A 26,342-nucleotide genomic window follows, 5' to 3' on the forward strand; every position below is an offset into this window, starting at 1 on the left:
TCAGACAAATAGATTCCTCTAATGAATTTTGTTAAAAAATTGATTGAAATTCATAAATTTAAAAAAAGAGACCTAGTACCGAATTTTATAGATCTAGTTCGAAGCATTTCTGAGTTGTCTTGTTTTTAGACAGACAGATATAATTCCAAAATTGTGTTTTTTGGAATCAGGGACCTCTAAAATGAGAAAATCCGTCATAATCTCAAAATTTGATTTGGTATTTTTTTTTTCTGTCGATTGTAATGCTCTCTCTTTATACACTTCGTATAGAAGACAGAAAAGAGTGATACAAAAAAGAAAATGAACAAAAAATTGATTTAAAAAGTGTTCCTATTTTTCTGTATATTCATTATACATTCTTTAATCACTCTCTTTCTTCTTTTTTATTTCTACCTAGCACTGATGGCTTCTGTTTTAATTTCTGATGGTTTCCGGATACAGTTTGAGAACTCGAAAGTAAGCAAATGTCCTTCAGAGAATTACAGTTGCTGCGTAATTACACATTGCCCAGCTGCCTGGACTTTATTCCATACAAAGTCCAAAATTTGCGGATGGAAAAACAAAACACCACTAGTGTGCTGTCCTCGCTATATTCATCAAGAACAAATACATGATAACGATGATTTATGCCCGACAGAAGATGAAACTACTGCAACAGAAGAAGTAACTCAAGATTCTGAGGAAGAAACGCCGCCTTCTATTGAACAGAAATCACCACCTGTCGATGCAGTAAATATACAGCCAAAAATAGAGAGTAAACCTCTGAAAGTCAGCCTTACTAGTGCAGAAAGTATGATTTATTTTTTCATATTTCTTTTTACAAAAGACATTCTGTCTTTTCAATATTAGGTGTTATCAATGCATATAAGTTTCTCTTAACCATAAAAGGAAATTTTCAAATAATGGCTACTTTATTTAATAATCGATGAGCTAGAATTTCAGGAAAATTTTGCCTCTTTGGTCATTAAAACAAAAGATAAAATTCATTCACCACAACTGTCCACTAACACGAAAAGCTTGCTTTGATATATTAGCACATGGAACATTAGATTCAATTGAACTATCTGGTCATGTAAATAAAAAATAATAAAATGTTAAAAGATAAAAGAAGAAAAAAAAACCCTATATCAAAATATTCCGCTGTCATTTCACAACATACAGAAAAAATATCGAAATTCCAATTTCTCCTGTAATGCGATAAGTAATTTTGCATTTAAAAAATATCATATGTAGCTAGACTCCACAATCATAAAAATTTCTATCTTTAAAAACTTTAAAACCTTTATTTCTAAATATGTATTATTCAAAATTTTTGTTCTTTCATTTGTGTGTTAAATGCTGGTTTCAAATTTAAAGAGGACTTTGCTGGATATATTTATCTGGTAAACTCAAACACACAATAAAAAATAAATATAAAAAAGTAAAAAAAAAAACAGCAACAAAACGTGTTTTGCAACGTTTCATTCCACAAACAAGCAAATCCAAGAAAGATAAAGAAAAAAAACATTCTGAACTTTTATATAATAAAAAGTAGACCTATTTAAAGACCTATATAAATTTAAAACTAATAAAAATATTATATAATTATTTTTTAAATTATAATCCCTCAAGAACGAAAGGACACATCATATAAGAGATGAAAAACTCATCTTGATATTTCTAACATTCCTGGAAATAAAATAGTTTCGCACAATAATGACAGTATTGCCAGTATAACGACTCCATCTCCGATGACGGGATATGCTTCTTACATTAGGATCTGTGCATGTGTCGCGCCGTTATGATAGCTATTTTGCGCAATCAGCGTAACGTAAACGTATTACCTTTTAACTACGTATATAACAGGTAATACAGTTCACCAGATCTCTTCGGCACTATGGGAGCTTATTTATGATTACCTTTAACAATCCTACTAAATACTTCAGTGATAATTTCAGAATGATAATTTGTATCTTGATATAAATGTTGACAATCCATTTTTGTTATTATAGATTGCGGTTTTAGAAAGATAGTTTCCTGGACATATGTCCCAGGGAACACAATGCGGTACACTGACATTGCTGATCCAGATTCGCCCAGAACAGAGGCTGTTTCGGAAAACATCGTAGTAGGAGGTTTATCAGCCAACCGACCGTGGTCATGGATGGTGAGTATTTAAAATTTATCATACTTCATAATACATTCGCTTAATAAAATAAAACATTGAATTATAATCACTAATTTGACACTAGTTAATAACGATAAAGCATGATTTTTACTTTCTTGAATACGAGGTATAGAGAAAGTATTGTAATCGCCAAAAAATTCGAACTCCAGATTTTGTGGAATTTTCACGTTTTAGGCATCCCTGAGTGCAAAAAACACATTTTTAGAAAATATATGTATGTATGTAGTATATATATAAAGATAATAATATACAGGGTGTTCATTAATTATTGTCGGGGTTTCCGTACCTCATAACTTTCGAATAAAAAATATTACGCAAAAACCGATTACGTATTCGTAAATTACAACTCAAAGAATTTTATTAATGATATTAAAGTGTAAAGCTTGCACAATTTGCACTTTGTAGGCATTCAGCTGAAGGCGATTATGTATTCGTAAATTACAACTCAAAGAATTTTATTAATGATATTACAAATATTAATGAATTTGCACATGTCTGCCCTTCGTGGCTCGTAACACATCGAGGCGAAATTCGATTTCCCTCCAAGTGTTCTCCAGCATTTATTTGGTAACATTTTGGATCGCAGTAACAATTCTGCGCTTCAGTTCATCAAGGGAGGGCACAGGGGTCTTGTACACAATGTTCTTGACAAACCCCTATAGAAAGAAGTCCAGCGGTGTTATATCTGGTGATCTCGGAGGCCATGGAATTGGTCCACCTCTTCCACACCACCTGTCGGGAAAGTTCTCGTCTAAAAAGTCACGTACAATCATGCCCCAATGTGGGGGTACACCATCCTGTTGAAATATCACATCTGGCTGATGTTGCTGCATCTGAGGAACCGCATACATCTCCAGCATGTCAAGGTATGTCACGGAATTTATTGTTGTTTCAGCAAAGACGAAAGGTCCAGTAACTTCAGTATGTGATAAAGCGCACCAAACATTCACCTTTGGGCTATCTCTTTCCAATTCTCGATAATCGTGCGGCTTCTCTGAGCCCCATATTCTACAGTTATTTATATTCACTTTTTCTGACACATGAAAAGTGGATTCATCACTGAAGAACCATTTCCGAAGGTAATTTTCATCATTCTCAATTCGAGTCAAAATTTGTTCAGCGAACTCAAAACGACGCGGTTTACCATTCGGGTGTAAAGCTTGCACAATTTGCACTTTGTAGGCATTCAGATGAAGGCGGTTGTGGAGAACGTTCCATATCGTTGTATGCGGCATATGTAACTGCACAGCTGCTTGTCTCGTTGATTTTCGTGGACTGCAAGTAAACGTTTCTTGGATGCGATCAACATTTTCCTGCGAAGTGCTCGGTCTTCCCGCTCCCTTTCGGTGTAGAACGCTACCAGTTTTCTGAAATTGTGTTAACCATGATAGAATTATCCGAAGGAGGATCTTTCTTGTACGTGGTTCTGAAGCGACGTTGAGTAGTTATGACTGATTTAGTTTCGAAAAACCACAATATACACATTGCTTTTTCTTGCACAGTCGCCATTTTTATTTATGACGTCATAATCACCCAGACTGCAAATGCGCTAAAATCGCATTGTTGCCACGTTAAATTCTTTGAGTTGTAATTTAAGCTTTGAGTTGCAAGATAAAAAGCAGTTATTTCGTTGGTGAATACAGAGGAAAATGCATGAAGTTTTTGACATAAAACTTCATACCTGTAAAAAATAAAATTACAACCTATATAAAATTTACCATGTATTGGCAGGTATTTATATAGAAGAAACAGATGTTTTTCTGATAGATTCGGTTGATTGGCTTCTCATCGATTGTAAGTTCAAACGTCTTCCTCAAGAAGAAATTCAGGCTAGATAACTCGGATGCCACTAGTTCAACTATAAAGTTGGCGACCAAAGCCTCCTCAACCAGCGCTCAAACAATAAACGTTTCCGTTCTTACTTCTTGAAGTAATTCTAACTTTTGACGATTTTGTGCTTTCTCTTTAACCTGACAGTTTGTACATTAAAATTTAAATATCTTGTACAAGGATATTTATAGGTGGTTATCAAAATAAAGGAAACACCTTAGATTTATAAAGAATCCTTTATTAATATGGTGTAGGACAGCCTTTGGCATGTAATATAGCTTGGATTCGGCAAGGAATCGATTCATACAAGTGTTGAATAGTGTTCAGAGGAATATTGTACCATTCTTCCTGGAGATATTGTGAAAGTTCTGGGAGAGATGACGGTGGATTATATCAATTCTGTATTAAATGCTCTAAAATAGACCCTAACGGTTCAATTATATTGAGGTCGCATTAATGTGCGGACCAAGGCAGATGTTTAACTTCATCCTCGTGCTCATCAAACAATGATTAGACAAGTCTCGTTGAAAGGATAAGTGCATTATCATCCTGTAAAATTCCATCTCTTGTAGGAAACAAAATTGGCATCATAGGATGGACCTGGTCAGCTAAAATTTTTCTATATTTCCTTCTCCCCAGTGATCCTTCCTTTCAGGGTTGTGATTGGTACAGCAGAAAACCACGACATGGCTGCCCATATCATGACATATCAACTTCCATGCTTGATAGCGGGAAGGAGACAATCACGATCATGCAAGTGTCCTCCAAAAGTGTGCCCGTCCTGTTGTGGGGAAAAGTGTGAAACGCGATTCGTCAGACCATATTACTTTCTTCCGCTTATCGATCGACCAGGTTTAGTGAATGTGACACCACTGTAGATGACGTTTAGCATTAACATCTGTGACAAGTGGCTTGGGAATTGCTGCTCTGCCATAAACGTTTTGTTTATGAAGTTGCCTTCTATCTGTAATCACTGACGCTGAAAAATCCAGATGGGGATTGAGGTCTGCGGTCACTTTTGCTGCAGTTGTTCGCTTTTTAGGCATTACAACCCGCTTTAATACCCGTTGGTCTCTTTCATACTTCTCTTTCCGCCCATTATTTGCTTTGCCGAGCTTGTCTTGCCGCACTGTGTTTATGCTGTCATGACTTTAGACACCATAACTCTAGAAGCGTCTAAAAGTGGGAATATTTCGGTCACGCTTGTTGCAGCTAGACGGGCTCCTACACTTTAGTTTCTTTGAAAATCTGAATATATACATTGCTATTTATAAAAAAAAAAAAAACTAGTGGCTCTTATTATATTTTAATGCTTACGAAGCGCTTTCAAAAATGTCACTTTTATTCGTAGGTGTTTCCATTATTTTGATAACCACCTGTACATTATTTCTTATAGGCTGGAATATATAATAGGAACGCTGAGAGGCCATTTTGTGGAGGAACGGTCATAGATGACAGGCACATTCTGACAGCTGCCCATTGCTTCGTTTCTAGAGGGTAGCTAAAACTTTATTTTTACTGTTTTAAATTAGAATACTATTGTGATGAACACATTAATAAATTCAAATTTACATGATTCCTGAAAACACTTTCTATCATCTCTTGATTCCGTGTCGTTGCTTCAACAACTAATTAATAGACCTAAATATTTCGAAATGCTGTATTATTAATTGTGTGTGTGTGTGTGTGCGTGCGTGCGTGCGTGCGTGCGTGTGTGTGTGTGTGTGTGTGTGTGTGTGTTTGTGTTTGTGTGTGTGTGTGTGTGTGTGTGTGTGTGTGTGTGTGTGTGTGTGTGTGTGTGTGTGTGTGTGTGTGTGGATCCCGGGAAGCATAATTTATGTACAAGAAGAGATGATGACACTGACGTCTCTTCACAAGCAATGCAAGAGCAGAAGAGACAGAAATTTTTCTCTTCGATCATTTTACTATGATATTTTGATAAGGTTTTCTTTTCCACGTGTAGATTTAGGATAGGTCTCTCCCATGTGCCTGTAAGACTCTAATGCTAATCGGCCAGGGAGAGTGTCCTTACTATATTTGTCGATTTCGGAAAGGAACTGCATACATTAACGATTTTACCCCTTCACTCGGAGAGTGGGAACCCGCTGATTTCAGCAGTTTTACAGAGCTCGTGTAGGATTAATAAAATTTAAAAAGGTGGAATTGGATCAGGAAATAAGAAATCATTTTAGAATGAAGTTAATATGGGTTAAACTAAGATAAAAATTAGGAAATTAATTAATATTTAAATTGGATTAAGAGATATCATTACATATATATAATCAAACCAATGCTTTAAGATTAGTCGATGAAAAATCTTAGCTATTAATTACACATTTGGATAATTTAAATGTTATAACCTTTATTATTTTATTATTTAAATATAAAGCAAATTAAATATACGAATAGTTTTCTCAAAAAGAAGCAAATTGATATCTTTTTCTTAAAATTCCATAAGTATTACAATGATTGCGATTCAAATTACCTATAATGAAATCTAAAAACTAAAATTTGAAATTAATTTCGGTGCATTACACGACCATTACATATCTCTATAATCAAACCTTTTTAAAATAACATTATATTTGAGATAGGCAGAATCAGAGCCATATTGTAAATATGATTTATTTAAATTTATTCAGTTTTCTTTTATCCAAATCTTGCAACTACATTTTTTCAAAACTTGCAAAATTTCAAGGTTTTTTTTGTGTTTTTTTTTTTCTTTTCTATAACAAAAATTATTATTCTATGAGTAAGATCTTAACATAAGATAATGTATTTCTAATTTGTTTCCTAGCGACTCAATTTAAAATAGAAAAATAGAATTATGCTTATCAATTAAATCGAATCAACTTCAATTTTTACAGTCAAGTAGATTCTCTTTAGGAAATCTGCCTATTGGAAAAGATTTCTTGCTATCACTTTTGTAAAATGTCTACATATTTTCTGATCATTGTTCTTCCTATAACCGAATATATACATATATATATATACCAATACAAATATATATCTACCAATAAATAGTTGGACACCTTTGATAAAAGAGATAAACCCAGTTTATTCATATTCAACAATTGGTATTGGCTGCCTTCACCTATGGCAATCACAGCCTTAATCCTCTGAGGCATGCTTTCCAAAAGTGCGTGAAGAATGGACATTGGTATTTTCTTTAACTCAGCTTGGAGAAGACATGTAAGTTCTTTCACTGATTTCGGACGGTTGCTGCACCCCTTAATTCGGCGATAAAACTCTTTTCAGAGGCTTTCGTTAGGACTCAAGTCAGGACTTTGGGCAGGCCAATTTAATCCGTTCACTCCATTGTCATCATACCAATCCATGGTGGACTTCGCAACCTGACATGTTGCGTTGTAATTCTAGAAATAAAAATGATCAAACCCATAAAATTGTCACAGCGTAGGAAGCACATTGTTGTCTAGAATAGTGGAGTAAGAGTCGGCGTTGAGCTTGCCATGAATTGGGATCAAGGGTCCCAGTCTATACCACGAGATTCATTCTCAGACCATAATTCCACCTCCGTTAAACTTTACTGTAGGCATAATGCATTCTGGTAAAAGGTGTTCTCCACGCATACTCCAAACCCAGACTCTGCCATTCGACTGGTAGAAATTGAACCTTGATTCATCACTCCAAACAATCTGTTTCCACTCATCTGCGGTCCACTTTGCGCAATCTCAACCGAGCAGCGCGGATGGATTTTGTAATCAAAGGCTTAAGGACGGCACCACGGCCATGGAAACTATACAAACGAGCTTCCTTGAGAATGATATTTATCGAAACAACAGTCCTAGTTGCTTGTTGGGATACTTTTAATATGTAGGCCATCGATTTGGTGCGATTTTTCCGAATTTCTTTGGTCAGTCCTCATCAGTCTCTATATCTTTGTTTCATGGATCTACCGGTTGGAAACGCATTCCAACCATCATCACTCACCTTCCACTTCTTAATCGTAAACACCATTGTCGATTTTGGAACGTTTAACTTACTAGATATGTCCCTTAAGAATTGATCTTTTCTATGATATTCGACAATTACAATCTGAATTTCTTGGCATCTTGCATGCAACTAATATAAATACTGTTCCTACATGATATTTAAGTACAAAAGGCGTGATGTATATCAAGACCGCAGATATCCGCATTTGCATGGTTGTCCAAATACTTATTGGTATATATTGTGTCTACAGAGAGAGAGATGGGCTTATATTTTATACCTGTATTTTTTTAGGCTCAGCGCCAGTCAGTACACAGTCAAAGTCGGTGAAATTAATGTTACGTCATCGGATCCGAGCTACGAAATTGAAGAAATAAAAACACATGAAAACTATCGGTCCCACCTTTATTACGATGATATTGCTATCATACGTCTCAAAGAAACTCTACCAAATGACGTAACTCCGGTCTGCTTACCAGAAGAAGACAATTTAAATCAAGGTGACAATGTGACAGTATTAGGTTGGGGACAATTGTCTTTTGGTAAGTTTAAGACAGAAAGTTGTTTTAATGTTCATAGTTATTTAAAATGAATTTTTCTTAGTAAAATTGAACAAATTTTTTTTTTTAATATTATGCAAAAATTATGAATGTAAAGTAAAATAATTAAACAGTTTCTATTGATTGACGATATCTAAAAACACTGGATATTGACAAAAAGTTACCTCAAACTTTGAAGCACTATATCTCCACAAAGCAACTAAGAGCATCATCAACAAATCATAGTGAATGAAAAGTCCGTCAAGTTCTTTAGAGATTACGAGCAATCATTATCCTATCAGAGCAAATTACCAAATAATCAAATACCTAGGACCCTGGATAACTAAAATGTTTTTTTCCGACGGGGGAGGGGATATATTTTCAGAGTAATCTAATTTTATGCTTTATTTTGATTTACAAGTGTTATGAACTCGAATTTATTCAAATTAAAATGATGAACGTGTCAATTTCAGAACAATTGGATTTTTTCATGTTTTCGAATCGGCTAACAAATTAATGTGGCCTTGTCTTTTACACATTTGGTTGAATGAACCATATGTCAATAAATCTGATATACTTTGTATTAGAGTATTCAGATTATGTTTCCAATTTTGCAACCATTTTGCTTGAAATTAATTCTCTTTTTTTCATAAGGAGTTATTGAATTCAATTATCTTCAGCATTCAATTAAAATTATAACACTCAGATATTGTTGTTGTTTTTTTTATTTCAGTTGCTTATAATATTTGTTGCTTGAAAGTTACTTATATGGAAATTAAAATAAAGTCATTTACAATAGTTTTCTGGTTTTTAAAACTGAGGAGATAAAAAGGAATTTTATAACTTTCATTGTTTAGAGGTAAATTTGACTATGCGAGACATTTAGTCTAGTTGAATCGAAATGATGACTGAAAAAAGACATTCTGTATTTATTGGATGTCCTTAATATCGTTATCCCAATAAAGAGATTTTTTTTACGCTACTATCCACTGGTAATCCAAATTGTATCAGGACATGGGAGATTTCCTGCAAATTTCCAAAGATTTGGAAGAATTCAGGAAAATAAGTGCATCTGTGGAGGAATCGGTACTGTTTGCCATTATTTAAAAGAATGCATAGAAATCTAAGTTAAAAATGATGACTTAAGTACAGTACTGACGATACCAGATAATTTTAAAACTCTGAAGGACCTGATGTTAAAAATTATCAGTTTTTTACCAATTGTTTGAGAGTATGTGGATTTCTTTTGTTGTGAACTAGAATCTGGAGAAATGTTGTGAATTTCGAGAAGATTTTCTTTGAGTGATGGTCTATTCCTTGTTTAATAGGAAGACAGGTGAACGAAAGAAGAAAGATCAGCGATTGACTACTTTGTGGCTAGGGACCAAATGCCTCGAAGGGGATGTCAGTTTGGTGAATCGGTCAGTGTTATGGACGGACAGTGCTAAAGATAGCAGTTGGCCTCAGCAAATCATGTCGATACTGCTACGTTCAGTGGTGGTGACAGAGCGGTCGGCTGTATACCAGAAGAGGGAATATTTTTCATTAGTTTCTTCTTTTTTCTTTTTTTAATGGGGTACTTTTATAAAGGGTAAAGTTCCTTGAATTGTATCGCAAGGAAATATAGGATTGATTCGAAAAACACTCAGTAGCTGTCCGATAAAATCCATTCAATGAGATAAACAGGAATTTACCTGGATATGCTACAAATTTGTTCATTTCCACAGTTAGGAAAGGATTCATTTTTCAGTAAGGGCGAACACCACCAGCATTTATCTATCTGTCCATACTTAAATGGCAAATTGCTGAAACGGTGGATGGTGACAGAGCGGATGAAAACTTTGCGCTTTATGAATGACACAAAAAAAAAATTGATTTAATTTCGTGCGACATTTTTTTCTTTTGGGATTGTATAAGACAAAATGTATCTTTCTGCCACTATTGATGAATTGGAAACGAGAATATTAGGAGTCATCCAAACAATAATACAGAACATGCAGAAAAAGTTTGAAATCAAACTGAGCATTTATGATTCTATGAAATTTTAAATACTATTTTTGATTTAATTTGTGCAAAAAAGTTATAATTTCTCTAACTTTATAACTGAAACCATTTAAAGTAAAAAAATATTCTTTTCCAAATACTCATCATTTTTTATTGCAATATATTATAAATATAATCACAGAAAGCATTATAATCATCTGTGCATGTTTTAAATATATATATACAGTAAACTCACTATTATCCAAGAACGAATATATTTTACAGATTATTAGTAGTTGTTAATCCCAACATGTTGTTAAAAAAACTTCTAGGGCTAATTTTTTTTAATTAAAACTATTTTCAACACAAAAAAAACTATTGATCGATTTTATTCTACTTATTCATTTACCTATTCTGTAAAGAAAAAAATATTAAACCAACAAACTTGTAAGTATAGAAATTTATTGTTTATTCAGTCAAAGTGTACGTGCAAGCGTCTCTCTATAAATAAAAATAATTCAAAAATGTATGCTAATTTATGTCTTTTTCGGTCACTTTGAGCGTCATTCGCAGTTGCTGAGCTAAATAATGCCACGAATAATCAGGAGTTTACTCAATCGAAGAATTTTTCCAGTTTGTATTTTCTTCATCAGTTTCTAATAACTTGAATAGGAATTTTAATATTTTGAATTACTGATGGTCCTATTATTATTTTCAAAATTGTTAAACGAAGAAATTAACACTTATTAGACATTGGCTAAAGCTATATAATGCTATTAAATAAATGGGAAAATGTAAAGCGGTTAGATTAATCTTGTTTCTTTACTTCAATTATTTTCAACTGCAAATAAAAATAATTTTGTCTATATTTATACGCATAGTAATTGATTTTTCTTGTTATTATAAATTTGAATTTTTTAGGTGGTCGAAGCACTACGAAATTACAAGAAGCTCACGGTATACCAATTGTTAGAAACCAAGATTGCAATTCTAAGTACGAAAATTTACCCAGTAATCAGTTCCCGAATGGTATAACAGATAATATGATCTGCGCAGGTCATGAAAAAGATGAAGTGGATGCTTGTAGGGTATGTTTCCATCATTTTTTACACGTACATATCTTTAATATTTAAATATATATTGTTATGAATTTCCACCACTAAGTACGTAAAGACGACTGGTTCGCTTGCAGTGGGTGTAAAGTGTAACACAATCAACAGCCCTCAGTAATAAATGACGACATTTATTAAACACGAATACACAGACAACAAATACACAACTGAGACGTACACACGCAATATACAGTAGCACACTACATTAAACAGTAGCCCACAAATAGTAATCTGTAGTAATAACAATCACAGAACACGAAGCAGTCAGACAGAATTCAGCAGGATGACAGAATCTTCGTAGTTATTCTACACGGTCTCTCCAAACGACTGCAATTCTCCACTGTCTCCTCGCATTAGCTGTATCCAACTGCTGACTCATTACTACACGACTGGCTACTCCTCACACGTTGCTGCTTCTATTATAAACTCCAGGGTTCGGCACACATCTCAATTCAGCAATCGCTTGAGCTCACTCAACGCTTGCGCTTCGCTGGATTGATCCAACTATTCCGCCGCTGACTCTCTATGGGACTCTAAACTTCTCGATGACTCTATACACGGCCGTCTTCGGTTTGGGTTATCAGCCTTTTATAATTCCCAGAGGAGGGCAGAGAAGGTTCTGGAACAATCAGCTTATTTCAGCTTCTATTGGCTCTATCTATCTCTAAAACTCTTGAAAATTCTAATATTATCTATTTTGTCACCAAATTCGTTGCTAAGTTTGTAGCCAAGCCCGAGGGTTCACAGATTCGACATCCGATCAGCATCCAATAGAGCTGATCGTAAAACTGTCTTTCTAGTGATTGAACTAACCGTGCTGGGGAGTAAGATTACAGATTTGTAACAATATTTATTATAGTTAATAATCATATTTAAAATAAAGAAATATAGAAATTAAAACTCCTTTGAGTTAATCACAAATAAAAATGTCTCCCGGTTATAGAGAAAAAATTTCATTATACAAATTTTTAAAAAAGAAAAAAAGAACAGGATGAGATTTGTACTTTTTGACAGTTATATGCAAAGTGCATTCTATTTAAATTTTTTTCTTCGCATAGCATTAAAAATCAGATTTATAAATCATATCAATGTTTTAATTCTTAAAAACTCTGAAAACTGTCATAGATTTTTTTTTAAGCCAAAATTGTTGTTTCGAGTTGGATTGTTACTTTAGTCCACCTAATATTATCTGTTCCTGGACTATGAATATAACTGTGATATAATTTTTCTGAGGTAATTCGACAAACAAGGAAAATTTCATTCGACTCTCCACCTACGGTTTCTTTTCATACAGTTACTTGGGTCAAAAATAATCCCCTCATTCGAATGTTACCGCATATAAGAAGACTCATTTAATCTCACCACTTCAAAAATACAGAATTTTGAAAGTTACTGCAAATAAGTAATGTCATTCTTTTCGATTTTGCACATTTACGTCAATTACTCATACACACATACAAAAAAATATTTCACAGACATTCTACTTTATATGTCAATTTGCCTTGAAAATGAACATATTTCTTGAATCTCGTAATTCATATGAGCAACATATAGAAAGCAATGAATAACATGACGTATCTATTAGAAAATCTTATTATTTCCCTCCACTCAGCATCTCTGGACTTCGATTCTGGAGAAATTCTTTAAAGACCAATGCATTTTACGATAGACATTAAAAATCATTCATTTTCCTGTTATTTACATACCCTATTATAGACATGAAAGTAAAATCTAATCTAATATCACCAGAATTTTCTTCAAATTACAATATTCAAAATTTTATCTGTTCTTATTTTTTAAATGAATAAAAGTTATGAATTCATTTAATTAAAGGATTAATGATGATGTCGTGCTCGCGTTACAACGGAAAGAGGGATGCAGTAGCTTCTGAGAGTAAAGACCCCTGAGCACCCGAGGGCAGAAGTCTGACTTCTAGCTCATATGAAGATCACACTCACTTGCACAACCCCTTTTTACGAGGGGGGGGGGGTGCTTTTTCACACACCTCACAGATAGAACAGAGGGTGAAGAACAACCATGCCCAAACCAGGACTCGAACCCGGGACGTCCAGATCACGTGGAAGACGCGCTACTCCTAGGCCAGGACACCAGCTAATGGGTTAATGATCTTGGATAGTAAAAATGTATTTTCGAAAAGTAAATAGCATTAAATAATAATTTGTATGTAACAATAATATTAAATAAAAAATCAGTCAGCAGTTTATATATGTATAGAATATTATCATGATGAATGAGCTCATGGTGTTCAGTATAATAAAGTTCATTTTAACTCATTCGTGAATAAAAATGTTAAATATCGGCCAACTATTATCAGATTTTCCTATACATCCCTCAACTAATTCCGTTGCAATTTCAGGGTGATTCTGGGGGTCCATTGCTCCGAGAGTACAGTAAGCACCACTGGGCACTGGTGGGCATAGTGTCCTTCGGCTTTCACTGTGCAGAACCAGAGTTTCCAGGAGTCTACACAAGAGTTGCGCCTTATCTTCCGTGGATAAGGAAATATATTGATGAATACAGCTTAAGGAAAAGACCTAGAATATACTTATACTTGACAATCCATTTGCATTTCTTGAAGCTATTTCAAAAAGGACAGTTGAAATAGTCTTTTCCTCATTGAATGTTCCTGATTCAAAACTATCAGTCTGTTCTTCATGCAAATCTTGATACTTTTATTACAAATGAGTAGAACTTAGAACCACGAATCCATAATTATAGCCTTTTTAACTATAACAATTTACAAGTTAATAAAGACATTTTATTTATTGCCTTTATGAGGATAAATAATTCATAAATGAGTATATTTTACCAATTAAAATTCTGGCCACAATTTTGCGCTTCTATTAGAAAATTACTTCTGACAAGTTTTGGAAATAATTGCTAGTTTTAAAGTTATTTCTTGTTCACATTTGAAAAAAAAAGTATTGGTTGAAATTTGTTGAATGATATAAAAAAAACAGTTAAGATTAAAAATTGGCCACCAATAAAAAAAAAAAAAAAGACCAAAGCGAAAATAAATGTACAAATCGAGTAACTGCACTGAAAATAATAGTGTGTGATGTAAATAATCATACACATTAAATAATTATGTCATTGAAAATTCAGATTTACATTGAGCATTTCAATTCAGGTTTACTTCAATGTATTTTATAAATAATGAATATGTATAAATTATTATTTATGTAAGAAACGGTTGTAAATTTTCAATAATAATAAATTCAGTGTTAAATGTCAGGAAAGTGATACAATTCTTGTGCAAGGCACTTGGAAGTGTTCGAAAATTTCTATTAAAAATACAAAAGTTAATGTAAATTCTTAAGAGAATTCCAAACATTTAAGAATATTGTGAAAAATGTAATGCCACTTTCAATCTACGTTTAAAAAATTCTCATACATAAATCTTACGAATAATTGCTGAAGTCAACTAGTTTCTCTGCAGAAAGTTCTAAGAAATATTTGCAACTACAAAAAAAAGCATTGTATACTTGTGTGTGTGTGTGTGTGTGTGTGTGTGTGTGTGTGTGTGTGTGTGTGTGTGTGTGTGTGTGTGTGTGTGTGTGTGTGTGTGTGTGTGTGTGTGTGTGTGTGTGTGTGTGTGTGTGTGTGTGTGTGTGTGTTCTTATTTCCTGATCCCATTCCACTTTTTCTATTTAATTAATGCAACGGAAAGCTATGTAAAAATGCTTTCATCAGCGGTTCCCACGCTCCGTGGGAAGGGACAAAAAACTGTCTATCTACGCACTTTCTTTTAAAAGATCCCTGTGTTTCCCTTGCTTAAATCAATATGTGTCGAGAAATCCTTATCAAAATCTCACTATATATAAGTACTATAAAATATATTTTCCCTCTCTTTTAGCTTTTCCTCATTTCGTTTTGTGTCGTTCTGTGTTGTGCTCGTTACTTCTGCTTGTTCATAAATCATGCCTCCTGGGACGGAAATAAAAAAAAATTGGGAATTCAAAGCGTCTTTCCTGTCTTCGAAACTGCCTTCTGCTTCAAAAATTAAAATGTTTACATATATATACAGTGGTTCAAACAATTGATAGTACACTTTATTTTACTTGATAAATCTGACTTTCAATATAAATAACACATTACCGAGAAGTGCAAGCATGTTTTTATTTTTACACATGACAAATGGTTTAATTTAAAATAACAACAAAGAACAATCAACGAAAAATTTCAGAAGCATTTTAAATAAAACATGGAAATTTTCGTCTCACAAAATTCAGAATACACCAATGACACTTTTGTAATATCTCGCATAGAAAGAAAACGTCAGTAGTTGTATGTCTTTTAGCTTTAATATTGGCCTCTAAACGTCGTGGTACTGATTCGACCAATTTTTGGTGGTATCTGAAGATATTTTACCCCATTCTTCTTGTAACACTTCGTTAAGTGGGTTTCTAATTTTGTGTTTTTGGACCACTATTTCGATTGTGGCTTACAGATATTCAATGACATTGATGTCGGCGGACTGTGGTAATGTGTGTGTAAATGCTGTTTACAATGATAAAGTCACGACATTTTAACTTTACGTGCATTCTGTTTCGGGTCGTTATCTTATTGGAAAATGAAATTTCCACCTAAATTTTTAGCACTTTCCTTTAGATTGCTGTTAAGTATATCCAAGTAAACCATATGGTTTATAATGCCATATATAAAAATTAAATTTCCAACCCCGGATGAAGCCATACAACCCAAAACCATGACGGAGTCACCACCATGCTTAACTGCAGGACGTAAAGTCTTTGGCTTTGCAGTATTAGGCTTTCTCCATATGGTACGACGGCTGTCATTGCCAAAACCGTTCAGTTTTCTTTCATCACTAAATATAACTTTCTTCTAAAAGTTATTGGTCTTTAATTGATGAGATTTTGCAAACTTAAAATGCTTTTTCTTATTTTGCAAGCTGATGAACAGTTTCTCTCTAACAATTTGACATTTATATCCTGCTTGAGTACATTTCGCACAGTTTCAACACTTACATTTCTGCCTATGATTTGAGAAATTTCTGCAGCAAGTTGGATGTACCATGTGGTCGTAGCAATCAAAAGGAAAATGCTAAAAATTTGGGTTTAGATGGAAATTTCATTTTCCAGCAGGACAACGAACGCCTCCAAACACACCGCACATGACGTCAATATGTGGTGTCTTTTTCATTGAAAACAGCAGTCTACCACAGCAGCAACACTACCACAGTACCCCGACATCAATGCCATTGAATATCTGTGGGCCACAGTCGAAATAGTGGTCCAAAAACACAAAATTAGAAACAAAACCCATTTGCAAGACAAGTTTTGCAAGAAGAATGTGGTAAAATATCTTCAGACCAAAAATTGATCGAATCGATACTACGACGTTTAGAGGCTAATATAAAAGCCAAAAGACTAAATATTGACACTTTCTTTCTATGCGAGATACTACAAAAATTTCATTGGCGTATTCTCAATTTTTTGAGACAAATACTTGCATATGTTTATTTAAAATGCTTCTGAAATTTTTCAATTTAGAATTATTTTTTTTAATTCTTTGTTTTTACTTTAAATTAAACCATTTGTTATGTGTAAAAATAAAAACATGTTTGTAATTCTTGGTATTTTTTTATATTGAAAGTCGGATTTATCAAGTAAAAATAAGGTGTACTCTCAATTGTTTGAGCCACTGTAATATATTCAAATATTTATATATATATTCTCATCCAATATGATGATTAAACGATGATATTCATTAGATGTTTTTTCCAAGGAAAATAAGAAAAAAAATAGTTAAAATTATTGTAATTTTTTAAAATATTCACTGAAAAAATTTCTAAGTGTGTATGAGTGCCATTCGATATCTCGATTTGCAGAAAACAATTTAAAATAGACATTTACATTCAAGAAAGAAGATATTAGGTTTTCGAACATTCAAATTAAAAGAATATTATATTTTTAAGGTATTACGAATGACATTTGAATTTTATTTTACACACCTGTCAATCATATGTTGACATAGTCATCTTTGTCACCTGCTCCACAACAAATAGTTATTATTTTGCAAATTTTGTGGCACCAAAATGCTGACAGCAATTTGAAATTTATCAAATTATTTTTATTTGATATTTATTTTTATAAGCAATTGCCATACATTAGTAATGTAAATTTTTTGCCATATCTAATATTTAATTGGTTTATATACTAAATTACTATTTCTTAAACTTTCCCATTCACAATTTTATTTCAGCTGCAATGATAATAAGAGAAATTCCTCTTTCCTGACTGTACATATAAACATCATAAGAACATAGACTATGCTGATAAACCAAAAAGAAAATTATTTATTGAATACGATTATTTTAAAAAGTAATTAAAAAATGTTTCAAATCAATGCAACAACCTTTATTTTTTGCTGCATAGTGTTAAAATATTTAATACTAATACAAAGAATGTTAATAGTTTTTGTAACCCTCAAAATGCATATATGTGTACCCATAATTTGTCTTAAACTTTCATTAAAAATAAAAGACTAACTCTTTATATGAACTCTTCATGAAAATAATTTGTTTCAAAAACTCCAGCAAAAAAAATTTGGAATTATAAATTATTCTAAAACAATTGAAAATAAAGCAAAAATAAACCATTGTGTGGTATAAGATTGAGATTGTGCTTAATTAATGATATAGTTTTAAGCTATAACATGAATTTAAGAAAAATGAGCTTCAATTAGATTTATAAAGCTAACGTAAAACAAGCAAACTGTGAGCAAACGATCAAGAAAACTGAGAGGTAAGGATAATGAATTTAAACTAAATAAGAGATTCAGAATCATTTTATTATAAAATAACAAAGAAATTGAAATTGTACTTCCATGTAGTGCTAATATTTATTTTTCTAATATGAAAATATATAATTTATGAGAACAAAAAGATATACAGTATGATCAGAAAAGAAAAGTACAATTTCAAAATTAAAATTCTTTTCACTGGAATTTCATATATCATTAGCTTATAGTTGAAACTCAATAATTATCAAAAATCACAACAAAATGATGCAATTTATTTTTTAAAAAAGATAAGAAAAACAGCAGTGACTTTTCACAATGATCACAATAATCACATTTTGATGTAAAAATAATCATCTTCCCAAGATTAAAAAGAAAAAAAAATTGCAAATGTTATTTTTGCTGTAAACGCTGACTACATTTCACTTACCTACAAAAATTTTAAACACATAATCACAGTATCAACACTTTATACATAATATATAAAATTTATATTTATTGTCACTAACCAATTAAAAAGTTTTATTAAGCTCAAGACATTCAACATTAACAAAATAACTATTCATAATTCACACTTCGATGCATATAACTTCATAAAATATTTATATGTATATAATAGTATAAAAATATATATCTCTAAATAATATCACACTAATAAGTTTGATTTAAAAATAGTTCATATTATTCCAAATATTATCTAAAATCAAATTAAATAAAGTCAATTCATGTCATAAGACACTCATCAGCAAACATTATCCCAATTTAATTTTAGAATCTATGATACATCCAGCAGGAATAAAAAGGAGAAGATTCATTAGCATAAGACAACACACAGTTTGACGTCAGATAGCAGAAGCAAATGAGCTTTATGATGAGCTTATGATGTCACATTAAATTACTTCATTAGTATTTGGAACAGTAGCATTGCTTTGATAAAAGTTCTCTTTCCTGAATAAGTAAATAATATTATCGATAAACAATAGAAAGAAAATGCATGATAACATGAATACCAAAATGACATTTCAAAGTTGCAAATCATAAATAGCTGCAATAACATCAGATAAACAATAAACATAACTAGAAACCAACACATTTTCAAATATAATGCTTAGAGAGAAAAAAATTTTAAAATATTGCATTACTAGATATTTATATGATGAAAAAAGTTTAAATATCCCAAAACATTGTGCATATACTATAAAATTGTCCCTTTTTTAGAAGTTTAAAACTAAATACATTGAAAATTCTCAAATAAAAATATAATAAACATAATTCTGCTTCATATAAAGGAAAATAAATGCTTAAATATTCTTTCACATATGTGCTATGCTACAATATCAAATAAATATTTCTCACTCTCAATTAAAATTCGTATTGAGTAAATTACAATCTAAGCATTGTATATTGTGAAATATTCTTTCACATTATGCTATGCTACAATATCAAATATATATTTCACACTCTCAATTAAAATTCATATTGAGCAACTTATAACCTAAGCATTGCATATTGTGTATATTGATCATTTTAGAACTGAATGGCTATTCGAAGGGAAAAGAGAATATATCCAATTATTATTGGGGAAAATGAGTTTCCTTTTAAATGCACTAAATAATGAGATATAAATGCAAATCATGCAAAATTCTGAAATAAAAGCTGAGAATGATATCATATTAATAATGAAAGTTGCATATATCTTTGAAGTTATATTTTAAATATTATTCATTAACTCGTAAAATTATCAAGAATATAAAACCAATATTTAAGCATATTGTGTCCTTGCCATATACAGTACACAATAAGTGATTGTTCAGTTTATGCTCTTTAAAGAATATCTAATATGATAGTATGAAAATCATTTAGATTACCTTTATAAAGTTCAAGGAATTTAAGCAAATCAATTAGTCAGTGAGTCATATAATGTAAATGAAATGTTTTTTTAGAAATTGCAGGAACTGTATCTACTTTGTACTTCTCACTAATATATCAATTACTTTGATTAAATAAACTATGTAATATACTTTAAGTGCATTACATAATATGAAACTTTTCCCTGAATGCTTTGGCTCAAGTAAAATAATAAACTTTTATGGATATTATTATGCCCTATATAATGGAGATCCATGATGTGTTTAATATGAAAACTTACTCAAAAAATTATAAAAATAAATATTTCTGCAATTAAAATAAGATATCAAAGATATCAAATTGATAAAAATTGAAGTTATGCAGCTTCAGTTGGAGTATTTAAATTAGAACTTCAAATCTGCCACTTTTTTAAAATTCTAAAGATTTGAACCAGGTATTTCCAGTGGCATGATCAATGATTTCCTAGATAAAACATATTCATGGAAATAAAAACATAATGCTGTTGTAACTACAATTGTCAACACAAGCCACAAATTATAGCTCATTACAATTAACATAACCATATATCCCATTGCAAGTTGAATCATATGAAGCAGTGATTGTATGCAGTGGAATTTCAATCTGAAAAAGAAAAACAATGATAACAGATACAAAAATAGTAAATTGGATATTTAATGCAAAATAATAAAAATTAAATAAAATTCAAATAAGATTTTAAAAGGTAAATTTAAAAAAAGTTTTAATACATTTTTTTAGAATTTTCCCAAAGTTTCTTCTCTATAAAATAACTGTGCGAGTCTCTAAAGTTGAGTATAAAATTATAAGGAACTTTTTATGAATTTATTCTATGTAAAAGAAAATATTTACCCAGATCTATCTCAATTTCTAAACATCATAAGAAAATAATATTTTTCTGATATATCATAGCATTTATTTACAAAAAAAATAATTGTTTGAATTGTAAAAATAATTTGCATTAATGAAATTTAAAACAACTTCCACGCTTCTCTCTTTCCTCAAGGAAAAAAATTCACAAGATAATATTATATAAATTTACTTAAAATTTTATTTTTATAGGAATTAGAGGATCAAATTGATAGTAAATATTTTAAAATATATTAAGATATGAATTAAATTAAGATATTATTTATTAGTTTTATTTTATTATTTATAAAATTATATGTAAATGAATTAGAGTTGGTCAAATGATTAAGTTAAAATGAATTAGAGTTGGTCAAATATAACTTTTAATAATTTATTTGGTGTAACATACATTCAACATATAAGAAATGATCTCAAATCCTCTTTTAGATGCTTTCAAAAATTTTCAGAAATGATAAGGGTTCAGAAACGATAAAATGATATAACAGAATTAACATGTTGAAACATCGTTTAACTATACAAAAATATATATAGTTAAATTGAAACAAGTCAACATAATAGTTTCAGTTACAGTTCAGATAATATGAATCATTCAAAAAAGTAGTAAAACAAGTTTTAAGATTTTTTCAAAATACATAAATACTAAATTTTTACAATATTTAATCTAATTCTAATTTCAATGAAAATTATAAATAAAAATTGCATATATTTATAATTAATTTTTAGTTGTATTTTAAAAATAAATAAAGAAAAACATTTTTACTCCATTTAATACTTAAAGTATTTCTTATACTAATAACCTGCATTAAATTTTTAAAAATAGCAATTTTAAAAACTAATATCTATATATTTAACTAACTTTTCAGTCTTTTCAGATGATGGAGTTAATGAAGCAAAAGCTGAATCCTTTTTTGCAGTTTCTGATTCAGTGTGTGAATGTTTGGCTTTCCGCTTGTTTTGTAAAATAACTAAAGCATGACGTAGAGATTTGATGGCTTCATAGACAAACGTGAAAACTGCAACGCCAACACATAAACCAAACATGGCTGAAAAATGAATTAAAATTTTACAGATTAAAAATTAGGGAAATATAAAAAAAATGCATTCAAAAATACTGCGAGAAAAAAATAAATATGCTAAAATTAAGATTTAATTAAAATATTACAAATCCTAATTGACAAGGGAGTTTATTATTGACACATGAGATAACATAATGGCAGTCCTGTTTCTAGAATGAAGAAAAGGATGGAATGGAAAGAAGTGAAGGAGGATGATAAATTATTTTGTTTAAATACATTGATTAATTGAACTATGTATTCAAATAACTTTTTCAAGAATAATTTAAACTGTAAATGTAAAAGTAATTTATTCACAAAAGTGGATAAATAATTTTTAACAACAACAATTACATCAAATAACATTTACTCTTCCAGATTTCAGCAATTTTACTCTTATATATATAAAAAAAATTATTAAAAAAATATTTTACATTAGAAATGAATCTTCGAATATCACTGCTTTGCATTACAATAATGTTTTAATTTTCATCTGAAAGTGATTTTAAAATATGTTAAATTAATTCTTCAAATTATTTGGTAAGCAATTTTAGAAATAGAATTTAGAAAAAATACATGCCAAAAGCATTTAACTGTGGGCAGGGAATTTATAATAGACTGTTTATGAATGTGACATGCATGATATGAAGTTTTAAAAATTACAACAGTTCTATTTAAATGATGTAAAAAACAAGTTTAAAAAATTAATACTTTAACCTTAAATTTTCAGGACAAAATTAATTAAAAAGATAGTTAATTTTCAACAAATTGTATTTCTTAAAAAGGTTTCAAAAATTTAATCAGCAAATTACTTCATTAATTAATAATTAAATTACTCAAATTTATTTTTAAAAAGCAATAAATGCAAATATGTATAACTGTACAAAATAATGGATACTTATTAATTAATACAGAAGGAGCTTAAACTCGCGACACTAAAACCAAATTAGCACTGCAACCCTGCGAGTTTGCTTCTAACTTTTGAGAAGAAAACAAGTATCTGTTTATACAGCTTATTTTTTTTTAAATTGAAATTATAGATGTTAAAGATAAAATCAGGATGTTGAGAAAAAAAAAAGATGTCAAAATTATCGTCAATGTATTGCCAATTTTTCATCGTTAATTAAATGTTAAAATTACTTATAACTAGAAGAAATATTTATAAATATTTGAATTTAATTAAAAACTTTTTTTTTGCTCCTTCATTATAAAATAAATTACAATTTACTTTATAAGTGTAAGAATTATAATTATTTTTTTAAAGTACTAATCACTAAAAATCATTTAAATGTGCTAAAAACAAAAAAAAATGCAGTATATAATCATTTTCCACTGAAATAATGAGTTATTTTAGCTGACTTCAATGAAAAAGAAAAAAAAAATTTTTAATGATCAGCATATCATTATGAATTAAATTTATTTTTTTAAATGTCCCTAAAAACCATTTAAACAATTTTGAAATTTCTCCAAAACATATCCACTAACTGATCAATAGCAAATTTTATCAGATTTAGACACACATGTACATATTCTTTTGAATCAAAACAATTTTCAAGTGGCTGATTCTATCTGTAAAAATCAGTGTAAATTAAGATTTCAGATTAAGATTTCATAGAAAAATGAAGGACATGAATAGAAAGAAGAAAAATAAGTCGTCTTAAAACTACTATTAGTAAATCAAAGTCAATGATAGATCAAAGTCTTCCAAATAATTCTAAAATATCTTTTATCATTGACCTTTCTAAGATAAACAATTTGAACTTGTATTATGAAAATTGTTCAAGATTGAAAAAATATGTTTAGTTTAGATAAGGAAGTATGCTGAGATAATCAATATCTTCAAGTACAGATCTTAAGAAAATAAATACTAAAAAATTATGATGGACATGGAATAAAATTATTCATTCTGAAAATTTTCCACTTATTTATATTGTATAAGTTTTGTAATAATTATTTTGCATTTACAATGATAAATAATAAAAAATACATATAAAAAAATAGAGCACAATAATGTAAAAAAAAAAAAGAATTTAAATAAAGTACTAATGTTAACATAATTTTACCTTCTTTAAGGTGCTATTCTTGATGCATTAATATCATCCTCTCTTCCCAAAATTATAATTTAAAAATATATTATGATTACAAGTAATATTTTTATCATCATCTAACAACATAATTTTTCTTCATTAAAAAGAATAGTATTTTCAATAATATCATTAATTTAGAATAAAAGGAACAGAACATTCTTTTTGGAAGTCTAAAAATTTAACATTTTACATAGTATTGCAATTCAATATATTTTAACATTCTACAAAATATTATATTTATATGTTTATAAAATATTTTTTAAATGGTACTTATGTGTAAACTATATGCAATAAGTAAACATAGTTAAATTTTAATTAAAGAACTTATTAACTTGTTAACTTAAGAGGATTTTTAAGGCAATTAATTGCCTTATTAAATATTTCAAGCAATTCTTAATAAATATTTAAATTATATAAATAATTCAATACAATGTTATTCAAAATCTACATAGTGTTATTTAAATATGATTTTTTTATTGTCAAATTTTAATGAGAAAAATTATAACATTCAATATCAAAAACTTTAATAATTCAAATCATTTTGGTGTAATTAAAAATAAATAAAAAATTCCATTTAAATAAAATGATTCCCAATTATTCATGTTGGTGAAGTTAAAAATGAATATAAAATTCCATTTAAATAAAAAGCTTCTCCATTATTTCTTGTTTTAATATTAATAAATAAAACTTTAAATTCCTATTATTTTCATTTTTAATTCAAATTCTGACTGAAATTTTAACAGAAAATAAAGTTTTATTTCCTTTAAAGTAATTTTTCCGAACAGCAATTTGCCAGTTTCTTTATAAGCGGCTTCATTAGTCATCTTTTTTTAAATAAGTGATCTTAAATAAAATGTAAAATGCTATTAATATACATAATTTTTGTTAATCTTACCTCCGTCAATAAATAAAATATGATGAAAAAGCATAAGTTTGTAAAAGGTACATTTGGCAATTTAAAAATTAAAAGCAAAAATTTTATATTACCTTCGTTAGACGATACAGTAACATCTTTGAACAGCAAATTTTCAACATGATTGGAAAAAGTAAAGTAATTTTTTAATTCCCCCATCTAAAAATAAACAAAGCAAATTTGTAAACATGATAAATAAATAAACAAATAATGAAATCAATTAGTAAACACCCAAATTTATTATACTGAACAACAAGTACTTAGCATGTACTTGCAATTATATTAGAAATGTTTATATTCATTCAAATATTTTAATTGACATACAGCGAGACTTACTATAGATGATTTTCTTCTCTCTGCCAAATTACTTACTAAATCATTTCAATTCGTTATCGCTTTCTTTCCATAGCTAAAACTCACAGTTCACACACTACACTGTCCCGACAAAATAAATAACAAATACAAAAACAGATAACAGCTGATTTCCAAGTGATGAAGATTTCAATTGATGAAATCTTTCAATTACGATTAAAAAGAGGAACAAAGCGATTAATCGCATATATTTACGCAATAGTGGAAAAATATGTTTTAATTGATTTAAAAATTTATTTAATTAATTTTAAGAAATCTTTCTTGATATCAATCACTTATAAATTAAATAATTGTAACTTACACCTCAAGTTTGACATTTTGAATACAACCATTTTAAATGGGGAAATGAAAATTTTTGATAATGAAAGCCGTTGTCATGGAAACGATCAAACAACGAAGAACACCTGGCTCCTTTTCAGGAACAGAATTTCTTATTAATATTTAATTTATTTTATTTTTATCAATATTATTTTCTATTATTTTTCAAAATAATTTAAGTGTCTAGATCAAAATTATTTCGTTTTCCATGGATCTAATCTTATCAAGAAAAGGAAATACAAAATTTCCAGAAGAAACGAAATTATGCAGTTATTTTTCTAGGACTTTACTATATTATATAAAAGTTGCTCAGGTAGAACTAATTATTTATTTTGTACATCACAATGTTTAATTTTTGTTCATGATTTTCTGAGACAGAAAAATAATTTTTATTAAGTAACAAAAGCAGCAAATAAAAGTAGAATTTTCTGAAAATAATTTTATTTGCATTTGTCTTTATGCAGAGCTGTACGCTAAAAGA

The 26,342-nt window shown here is 29.9% G+C and overlaps 2 protein-coding genes across 4 annotated transcripts; one reads left to right on the forward strand and one right to left on the reverse strand.

Annotated features, from left to right (window-relative positions):
• The first annotated feature begins 402 nt into the window (after nt 1-402).
• LOC129962798 (clotting factor G beta subunit-like) lies at nt 403-14,352 on the forward strand. Its single transcript, XM_056076794.1, has 6 exons — nt 403-790; nt 1,992-2,146; nt 5,394-5,494; nt 8,243-8,490; nt 11,392-11,558; nt 13,960-14,352. Exons 1-6 carry the CDS (start codon nt 403-405, stop codon nt 14,206-14,208), a joined length of 1,308 nt encoding a protein of 435 aa, XP_055932769.1. The 3' UTR covers nt 14,209-14,352.
• A 4,043-nt stretch (nt 14,353-18,395) lies between these two features.
• Nucleotides 18,396-25,641, reverse strand: LOC129964068 (protein SLC31A2-like). Of its 3 annotated transcripts, none has more exons than XM_056078741.1 (4): nt 25,508-25,641; nt 25,246-25,330; nt 21,976-22,162; nt 18,396-20,855 (listed from the first exon to the last, which is right to left on the reverse strand). In XM_056078741.1, the coding sequence occupies exons 2-4, from the start codon at nt 25,328-25,330 to the stop codon at nt 20,651-20,653; spliced, it is 477 nt and encodes a 158-aa protein (XP_055934716.1). In that variant the 5' UTR covers nt 25,508-25,641; the 3' UTR covers nt 18,396-20,650. The 3 variants fall into 3 exon arrangements, with proteins under 3 accessions (XP_055934716.1, XP_055934717.1, XP_055934718.1); XM_056078742.1 differs by having other exon boundaries at nt 25,496-25,629; XM_056078743.1 differs by having other exon boundaries at nt 25,544-25,595.
• Between the last annotated feature and the right edge of the window lie 701 nt (nt 25,642-26,342).

This window comes from Argiope bruennichi, chromosome 3 (genome assembly GCF_947563725.1).
Source record: "Argiope bruennichi chromosome 3, qqArgBrue1.1, whole genome shotgun sequence".
Classification (NCBI taxonomy): domain Eukaryota; kingdom Metazoa; phylum Arthropoda; class Arachnida; order Araneae; family Araneidae; genus Argiope; species Argiope bruennichi.

Coding starts and splice junctions, on each gene's coding strand:
- LOC129962798 (XM_056076794.1), top strand. CDS start 403: ATGGCTTCTGTTTTAATTTCTGATGGTTTCCGGATACAGTTTGAGAAC. Junction 2,147..5,393: donor ACCGACCGTGGTCATGGATG/GTGAGTATTTAA, acceptor TATTTCTTATAG/GCTGGAATATATAATAGGAA. Junction 5,495..8,242: donor CATTGCTTCGTTTCTAGAGG/GTAGCTAAAACT, acceptor GTATTTTTTTAG/GCTCAGCGCCAGTCAGTACA.
- LOC129964068 (XM_056078741.1), bottom strand. CDS start 25,330: ATGGGGGAATTAAAAAATTACTTTACTTTTTCCAATCATGTTGAAAAT. Junction 22,163..25,245: donor TACTGTATCGTCTAACGAAG/GTAATATAAAAT, acceptor TTCATTTTTCAG/CCATGTTTGGTTTATGTGTT. Junction 20,856..21,975: donor TCATCTGAAAAGACTGAAAA/GTTAGTTAAATA, acceptor TTTCTTTTTCAG/ATTGAAATTCCACTGCATAC.